This window comes from Macrobrachium rosenbergii, chromosome 45 (genome assembly GCF_040412425.1).
Source record: "Macrobrachium rosenbergii isolate ZJJX-2024 chromosome 45, ASM4041242v1, whole genome shotgun sequence".
Taxonomy (NCBI): Eukaryota; Metazoa; Arthropoda; class Malacostraca; order Decapoda; family Palaemonidae; genus Macrobrachium; species Macrobrachium rosenbergii.
In genome coordinates, this window is record NC_089785.1 from 34,399,577 (window position 1) to 34,409,589 (window position 10,013).

General features: G+C 37.1%; 1 protein-coding gene across 2 annotated transcripts in view; it reads right to left on the reverse strand.

The window, feature by feature from the left end:
- The window catches only part of RNaseX25 (Ribonuclease X25), a 48,430-nt gene extending 41,134 nt beyond the window's left edge, over nucleotides 1–7,296 (reverse strand). For both annotated transcript variants that reach the window (XM_067089073.1, XM_067089074.1), the window contains exons 1-3: nucleotides 7,184–7,296; nucleotides 3,816–3,894; nucleotides 3,290–3,439 (exon numbers count right to left, since the gene is read on the reverse strand). In XM_067089073.1, the coding sequence (XP_066945174.1) occupies nucleotides 3,290–3,439; nucleotides 3,816–3,871 (206 nt within the window). In that variant the 5' untranslated portion in view covers nucleotides 3,872–3,894; nucleotides 7,184–7,296. The remainder of the gene's footprint in view (nucleotides 1–3,289; nucleotides 3,440–3,815; nucleotides 3,895–7,183) is intronic.
- Between the last annotated feature and the right edge of the window lie 2,717 nt (nucleotides 7,297–10,013).

Genomic DNA, 10,013 nt, shown 5'->3' on the forward strand with positions numbered 1-10,013 from the left:
GAAACTGAAAAATGACTGCAGTACAGTATAAAGAAAAGTTGTCAGTCATTAGTATCCACAAGTGGAAGGATGAAACAAGAGAAGGCATGCAGATAAACTGTGCTGTGGCATCTGCAGAGAGAGAGAGATGGTGAAATTAAGGTGGAAAATCGTCAGTGGAAGAGAAGAGCCTTCAAACTCTGGTAGAGGACATGAGGGAAAACAGAGGGGGTGGCCATCAGGAAAGTGACAAAAGCAAAGAAGAAGATATGGGTGAACAGGAATCAAAATCTTAGCAAAGCAGCGGGAAGCAAAAAATGATGTTTTCTAACAGAGAAATGGACAAGAAATGATAGATACATAAAGGGGGCAAAGTTTATGAAACAAAATAATAGAGAAATTAAAGTTGAAAAGAATAGAATGATGAAATGTATTTAATTATGAACCTAAGAAAATTGGTTGCATCTATAAAACTTGCCATAGAAGCAGAAAAAACATGAGTACCATTCTTAAATGTATTTATCACTGAAGAGGAATCCAGGCTGACACATACTGAGAAAAGTGACTTTTGAACAGGCTATGTACTGTACACATCCATCACTGATCAGGCTACAGCATTCAATGGTAACAAACAATTTTCTCTTCAATGTATTTTAGGCATTCAGAATTGCCAGCCCAAACAATTTAGATCAAGAATTCAACAAAACCAGGGAGACAGAAATATGACTTTGATAATCCGGAGAAGTCCTACATAAGTATCTTAAAAATAGGGAAATGAAAACTTTTCAGTATTTTTCATATAAAAAAGTAATTGATGCCAATATTATCTTAGTTCTGTATCTCCTTGGTTTTGTAAATATATCAATCATGTTACAAGTCTCTGTGTTAACAGCATATAAAAATAAGATTTAAAAAACTTTAGAAATACAGTATGCAATATCCTGTACGAACAGGAACAACATCTCGTGCACTGTTTATGCACATACAAAATTATTCACATAGAAAAGACTGGTCAAATTCAAACTGTAGACAGAAGGAATGAATTTTACAAGCAAAATATTAATTTAATGCTGGATGTTCGCTGCAAATCCAGTAATATTGTCATTAAGGGTGAGTAAGCAACTTCTTGTAAGAAGATGGTACCAGGGAAAAACAAAACATTCTCCAAACATTCATCCTTTTGTTGCTGAATCAAGGATGAACCCCTTTGTGACATCAACCACTTCTTACCCTTAGGTAGAATTGTCAAAATGATGTCATCTGTCCCTACATACACACACTGTGCACTGCAATATCTCTCTTCCTAAATATTAATGTACTGACAATCCAACATTTTTTCCATCCTCTGTAGCCAACACTTTTTTTGGTATCCCAGTCGTCCTTCCTCCAATCACTTCAACATTAAACACTTCACCAATCTATCATCCTCCAGCTAACTTTGACGTTAAATTATCTCTTTTTACATACCTATGATCAGGCCTGTGGACCCCTCAAATCTTCTCTCCAGGATGCCCTTTGATTACAAATTCTTCTTCCGGTTTCTACTATTATTCTCTGCTTTTGCTACTGCGTGTCAACTCTACTAACTTTGCTTCTTAGCTCAACTATCCTACCTATTGTCACAAGTCCTTGCCATCTTCTCAACCAAAGGCTAAGGTGCTCTACCTAATGAACTTCAGAGTACAATACATTGAGTGGCTGCTCTATCAACTCTTGAAGCAGGATGAAATGAGGCACTTGCCTCTTCTTTTATCAATGAGATGGAACAAATTATCAAATGCAAGTTCCTGATCAGCAAGACTATGCCTCCTAGATTTTTTTTTAAGCCTCAAACCTTCCAACCAATCTTAATCTTGGATCTTCAGATTACTGTTCTATTTGCATTACTTCATAGTTACCTCTCCTCTTCAATTTCCTCCACACACTACACTACCTTGGTACTATGACTTCCCAACAGGCTGACATGAGCCTTTATCTTTGACTTTCCATGGACCCAAATATGGTCACTTTGGTAACTGAGGCGTATGTTCCCTCCTGAAACTCTTCCAGACGTAAAATCCTCCATAAGAGATCATTACATCTTGATTTTCTTTTCATTAAAAATTGTATAATGATACTTGCATGTACTACACATAATCATCACTATTTTTACATCAGCTTTTCCCATGGTGGGGTCAGACATGAAGAGTTCTTTCAGTTTCTTCTGTGCTATGCTCTTTCTGCCTAAACTCCCACCGGGGCTGGGTGTTCCTTAATCCCCCTTTTCAATTATTTCTTTCCTACTGGTCTTTATCCTGCTACTTCCATATCTGCTCCTTTTCTTTATCAACTCTTCCTCATCCATAACCATCTCATCTGTGCAACAAAACAATTACTTCTCCAAACCACTTATTAGAGTCTTTCCCTCCACCACACATAACATACACTCATGTGTTGCATTAACAAAAGAGAATATTAATTGTAATAAAAACCTGAACAAATTCACTGGTACCATAAAAAAGTGGAACCAGATGCTGAGGGAAAATATTCACTCACACCCAACAACAGTCCTTGGCTACAGTGACACAGTAATGCCTGACCAGGTCAATTCACTGCTGTACAAGAACTACCTGTCTCTCAGGTTCTTTCAAATCAGCGTACAACAGCTGATGTATTCCCACAATTATCACTGCTCTTGAAATATTTCGAAATCACAGTTGCAATACTCCAGTGATTTCTGATAAAAGAAAAGTTAATATACCCTAGTCTTTGAAAAGAGACCAGAATACACTATTTCCAACTGAGGAAATTGAGGTACAGTACATATACTGCCTCTGAGAACTGTATTGAGCAGGTTTTTTGGGTCAGCTAACTAGCTCCAAGGAAGAAAGGACAAAAGGTACCCTAACTCATAGAAAGTTAAATATTGTATAGCCTCTCTCTCATAAACCCATTTTGGTTTAACAAGCACCTTTCTGGTAATCAATATACCCATACTGATATACAAAACAATACCCTATAAAAAGACTTGAACTCTACTTATTAAAACAAATAAGGGATAATCAATTTATGAACCCTCAAAATTGTCAATACTGAAAGAACTCAATCATTCAAAGAATGTTTGAAGCATCTGAGTGGATGGTATACACATACCAACTAGAAAGTCCAAGGCATTTCATAGGGTCTCTTTAGGACTTCCAAACAGATTTTGAAATAATTTTTTCACTCTGAGGTCAAGAATTTTAGCTTCCAGATGCTTACCACTGGAAAACTGACTGACTTGGTGCCAAATCCTGACTGAAAATAATTCAGATAGAGTATTACTGCTTACCAGATCCCATGAACTGTCCATGATGTCATATTTGGGAAAATGTTGCATGATGAATGAGGATTGTGAGACAGGTGACTGATGCAGCTGGTGATGGGCCATTGTTGAGTAAATATCAGTACATCCCACTCAACGTTCTTGTACCAAGATGACCTAAAAAGGTTTACGATACTTTATAACAGTGTACAGTACATACATAATTCAGATAAGTTTAATATATTCAGAATATAAAAAATATATCTGATATTTCCTAATATACAAACCTATACTTTTGTTATGATTTCACCTTTCACTTATGGAGAAAGATGATAGCATTTGGTGCAGAGTACGCAGAGATAGAACTATGCCATACAGTACCGCATTACAGGTCTCTAGTGCTACTAACGATGGAATATAGTCTTTTGGAGGTTACTGATTTTTAGGCTGAAATATACATATAGAATCTGTTTTGAGAGGTCATTGTGGGTATTAAAAAAAAAAAAGACACCATTTCAAGTGTAAAAACAAGTTGTAAAAACTACGCACATACCTGCCGTGCACTAGCAAGGCTTGAAGGAGAACTATGGCTAAAAACAGAAGCTTCATGGTAAGGGCCCAGTCTGGAACCTCTGAAAGATAATCATGAAAAGTAAAACAACTGTAGTATAATAAATGACTGATCAATGCACAGGACATAAAACTAAATATCCAAAACTTTAAAATATTGTCTAAGTACCATAAATGAAAGCCTTTATTTTACTCATGCTATATAACTTGGAAAACTGCAGTATTATTTTATAGTTATCTGTTGCAAAAGTCATGAGTCTTTCTTTCTGATGAGTGTCCCTCAATAGAAAGCTCTCATTCATGACGTCATAATTGAAACCATATTCTTCAGTGAGAGGAAATAGCTGAATGTAGAAAACCAAGTACGTAGTCAGACTGTGATTAGGGAACTCCCAGTAAAATGAGATTTGAATTTTGGAAACACTGCGATTACTTAAAATTTTGTATGTAACACTATAAAAGAGGGAGAAAGGGTACTGATGAATACCTAGATCTAACAGGTATTCCAATAGGATGTGCTCAGGACAAAAAGTGGAGAAAACCTGTTTCATTTCCAACTCTGTTAAATAAAAATTTGAAGTAATATAAAATATAAAATAATGAGCTGTCCCTACACTGTACATTCCTTGTATTATACTCACACTAAGTCACTATTTGACTGAGAAACAACTTGCTGATCATACCAATTCTTATCAAATGGAATCAAATTAGTAATGAATCCAGTAAAAGGGAACAGTTCTTTCAGCATGAAAAGTACTTGGTTCCTGGCTTTCACTCTTGTACTCGAGTTCTTTCCCATGACAAGGGACATAAGATTGAAATGAGGAGCTCCCATTCAAGATATCAGCAACCCCTTTACGAAAATATTACGACAGATCTCTTACTGAAGGTACTCTGTTGGCATCGACAATAATATGCCAGAGATGGAACATACTGAGGAACATAGTGGTTGACAGATGTCTCTACATCCATTACAAGGGTTGGATTTTAAGTATTTGGCTGCAGATTATATTGTAAGGGTGCACGTCTCATTATAATGTCAGTTTTTACAGGAGAACTCTATGGGATTTTGACTGCCATTGAGAAAACTGCACCCGTGTATGAAGGTAAATTTACCATTTTTAGGGATGTAAGAAACCTTCTACAGGCTCTTGTTTATAAGTCTACATATCCACTGGCTTTACAGTAAAGTGTAGAGGAATATAAGTAAACTTTTATTGGGTTCCCGCACACAAACGTGTGCATGGTAATGAACATACTGATAAGTTAACTAAAGAAGCTTCACTGAATTTACTTCCAAGGAGTTATCAAATTTTGAACAGTGGCTTCATGTCAAGGAATCAGGAGTTTTGTTTGAGATGTATAGCAATAATGAAATTCAGCTGGGGAGAAAAATGACAGCTGACATAGGTGATGCCTTTTGGAAATATAGCAACAAGCCCAGATGATGGGAGATACCGTGCTAATTACGAATAAGCCATACCCGTCTAACATGGCTTCATAATGACAGGTGAATACAAGCCTCACTACCTATAAGACATTTATTAACTGAATGACCATGTCTTAGGAATCTTACAAATTGACTTCTCTTTGATGCTCTCATATGGCAAGTACATTCTTGACAAGATCCTTAGAAAAGTAGTATAGGCAGCTGTCCCCAGTTAACGGTGGGAGTTCCGTTTCTGGCCAAGCGCTGATAACTGAAAATCGCAAACAGTTATGGTAATAAATGCCATTTAAGACGTTACAAGCGCCAATGAACCACTTACCGACACCAAAAACGCACTCACCGATGCTGAAAACCACTTACCATCGCTGAAAATCTGGTTAACAATGTTGTTAGCCAAGCGCCTTAAAATTGGACTGCCACTAACTGATGCCGCCGATAAGCGAGGTTCTTCCTGTACTGTATTATACTAGCAGCATTTGTAAATATAATTCAGATGATGATACTAATGAAGATCAGGCAAGTTAATTTTCTGTTTTAACTACCATATTAAAAGTAGGGGAACTCCATGTTATTTTAGATTAAATCATAGTGTCTTTGGCAGTCCCAGTGAAATTTCACAAAGCAGGCTAATAATTAAAACTATAATTTAAATGTTTACCTGACAGTTTTTGATGTGTGTCAAATGATTTTGATCATAATGTTCATGAAAATGCTTTGGTAACTTGTACCCACTCTGCATTCATTTCTACCTGGAATTGAGCAAATACTGATGGAGAAGGGGATGTATCCTTACATATACCTCTACCATATATTTTATGGCACCCTACACTCGGTTAGGATGCATCTCCCTGTGTTTTACTGAAAGTCTTAGGACCTATGGGGCTCTAGGTCAAGTTCAGGAGTGGGGGGAGGGGGCAGTGGTACCGTGACCACATAGGGAACCAGCCCTCTAGGTTAGGATACAGCCTTATTCTTTAACTCATATTTGGATATTATTTTATAAGTTGCCAATATATGATATGAAACTGTAACCTACATTTTTTAAAAGAGCTCCTCCTCATTCTCGTTATTTTGAACGCCATAAACACTGCACAAACGATAAATAAAAAATGTATCAAATTACGACTTATAAAGTAAGACAATACTGCCTCCCGCCCCTCCATACCTAATACAGCAAAACTGTAACCTATAAACACCCCTGTGTTAAGTTAGGTTGGTATTTGTAGGTTCTTTTAGTGTCCTATCATTTCCCAACCATTTCTGCATGATGGGTTTTCTGGTAAAAATGGCTGGCTGGGGTCTTATTGGAAACTTATAAAATTTTAAGGCAGAAGTGAGGGATCATGACTTACGGGGGAGGGGGGAACCACACCCGCCCCCAACCCTTCCTACCCAAGACCCTAATGCCAAGTAAGGGCATGGGCCCGAGGGTAGGTTAGGTAAAAGCAAGTCTGGTTAGGTTACCTGCTATCTGAAATGCCTACTACAGAAATGTCTACTGTGACTACAAGAGGCCTGGCGTCCACTGTTACCATTCTTAAATACGGAAAGGGTTGTTGTGGGTTAACTACGCACTTACACAAAAAAAAAAAAAAGGAGTTCTATTCCCCGATGAACTCGATCAGACCTAAGGGAAACTCAACATTATACCAACAGCCCTCTGCCTAAAACGTACAGGCCTATAGATTATGCCTCACGAATATATTAAAAGCCTTAGATTACATTTATAGCAAAATCTAGCAAAAGATTATGACAACTCGGCTGGCCAACTTAATCCAAGGTTACTAAACAATCGACAAAATATTTATTTCTGGGCCTACGCTAACTATCCTATATAACTGTGATATTTAGGAATTCGTAGAATACCCCTGGCAATGAATTTCGAAGTAAAAGAGCCTTACCGTAAATAATATAGGGGCCAAAATATTGCACACACAATTGTAAACAAAGGGAGAGGGGTTGCTACTACTACACGTAGGTGAGGCTTACTCTTTGCAACGGCTCTATGTCTTTCGAGGTTGTTTAGCGTAGTGGATACATGATAAAAAAAAAAATATAAACATCATTCATTCATTTGTCTGCCATTCAGGCAAATCTAAGCAGCGACACAAATAATTTCTTCGTTAACTGGGCATCGGTTGGGCGGTTATAAAAGCTTTTTAAAACTATTTTTAAGAGAGCTTCTCTGATGAAATATTCGCTGCCGATAAGAAGTGATAAATCCACATGATCGTGTGTCATGTGACTTGCATGCATAACAGTTGTCGGTTGTGATAATCGGTTAATTGTAAATGGATAAGCTTGTGTTTTTCCTTAAAAAAATAACCTCCTCACAAAGCATTTTCGTGATGAACAGTAGTTGGACAAATAACCTTGTAGTATAACCACGTTACCCCTTCATTTTATTTTATTTTATTGTACTGTTAAGATGGAGGGATTCGTTAGAAACTTTTGTACTTTCAATTCAACTGGTAAAGATAAGAATATTTTCATGAAATAAAGGAAAATACTGCTTGATTACTTAACAATGTGAGGATTGTTGTAACTTGGGATTATATATATATATATATATATATATATATATATATATATATATATATATATATATATATATATATATATAATACACACACTGTCAAAACAGTTTATGTTAATTTTTATTTAATATCGTTGGGTTACCCAGCTTGATGGCGATGCAAGAAGCGAAAGTGAAGATTAGGAGCATCTAAAAATTGGAGAGCTACCATTGTTTAAATCCTACGGATAGTGTAAAGAGGCTAAAAATCATTATTATCCTCATCTCCGTGAAACAAAAAAAAAAAACTAGGTTTTTTTTAACTCATTGCAATGACTTCTTTGCGTTGGGAAGCTATAGTTACTGCAGGTGGGTTAGTGTTGACGTTTATGCAGAGTGAAGTCATTTCCGCTAGGAGCACCGAACACATGAGCAAGAAAAGACCCTAGGTGATTTTAGGAAATGTGTGATTTTGAGCCACGAGTAGACATGACTCATTATCAGTAGCCTACTGATCCCGTAGGGGGTTAGTGCCGTCAGTGCACCTTATGCGGTGCACTATAGGCATTGCTTACGGTTCTTTGCAGCGTGCCTTCGGCCTCTAGCTGCAACCCCTTTCGTTCCTTTTGTTGTACCTCCTTTCATGTTCTCATTCTTCCACCTTACTTTCCACCCTCCCCTAACGATTGATTCATAGTGCAACAGCTCGGTTTTCCTCCTGTTACACCTTTAAGCCTTTTACTGTCAATTTCAGTTTCAGCGCTGGCTGACCTCGTAGGTCCCAGTGCTTGGCCTTTGGCCTAAATTCTATATTGAATTCAGCTCAATTACCAACACCGAAAATACCCACTTGTCACTGAACATCAACTTTGAGGCCAGCAGCTTCATTCCGAGATTGTTCATGATGACATGAACTCTTGTGAAGACTCACTGAGATCAAATGAATTATTTGTTCAAAATTTTCAGGCCAAAGATGAACTCAGATCGTGGAAAGACATTTAAGGAGATTAGAGGCCTAATCTGGACCTCTGGACTCTGAACAAACAACTGAGACGAATATCCAAAGACCAGACAAACAGAAAGGTGCCAGTGTTAGTGAAAAAGATGAGAAAGCAACATCTTTGAAATCTTCAAAATATACCAGGATTACGTAGAAAAAATGGCTGGTCTTATTATTCACTTTCTGTTTTTTTCTATTTTGTTATATGTATATCATATACTAAAACTAAAAATAATTTTTTTTTACTAATATAAGAAATGTGTTAAGTGTCCGTTCAACAGAATTTATATTGAAATGGAATTCTCAATAAGAGAAAACCATTCTCATTGTGTAATGTATAGAAAATGATTACCTATTTTCGTGGATGACTATGGTAGAAGAAGGTGCATTGGGGGATTTTTTATTTTAAACTAAAGATGAAAAATTTGAATTAGTATGCCGAGGAATAAGACAGAAAGCACTCTATATGGATAATAAAATAAGAATTATGTGTTTAATCGACGGAAGTTGTACAAATCAACAAGAAAATACGCCACTAGTATATAGCAGGGGTGGATCAAATGCAATTGTATTTGTACTTGAATTGTATTTAAATACAATTTTAATGTATTTGTATTTTGGCATCTAGAGAACAAAATATTTTATATTTGTGTTTTGGCACCCAGAAAAAAAGTAGTTTGTGTTTGTATTTATATTTCGAGAGTCAAAACCATTTGAGGAGGATAAGCAGACTTGCAGAGAGAGAGAGAGAGAGAGAGAGAGAGAGAGAGAGAGAGAGAGAGAGAGAGAGAGAGAGAGAGAGAGAGAGAGAGAGAGAGAAAGAGGTTGCATCCATTTCTTGAGAGGACTGATGTCATTGCCACAGCTGTCATGGACCCCAGGTTTAAGCTGGAGTGGATACCATGTAAGGAACTGCGAAAGGAAAAGATTTTGAAGATTGTGGACTTAATCATTTCCGAGTCAACTCAGTCGACACTGAAGAAGAAAACAATTCAAGAGAATGAGCCTTCCTCCTCCAAGAGCATCAACCAAAACGAGGCTGGAATGAGTGCAAAACGACCTCGTCTTTTTGTCGACATGCCTCCACCTGGGCAAGTGCATCAACAAACGACACTACAGTGCTTGAAACGTACCTAGAAAAGGTGTTCTGCCATTTGATGTTAACCCACTGAAGTACTGGCGTGATAAGCAAAGCTTCAGAATTTTGAAGCACTTT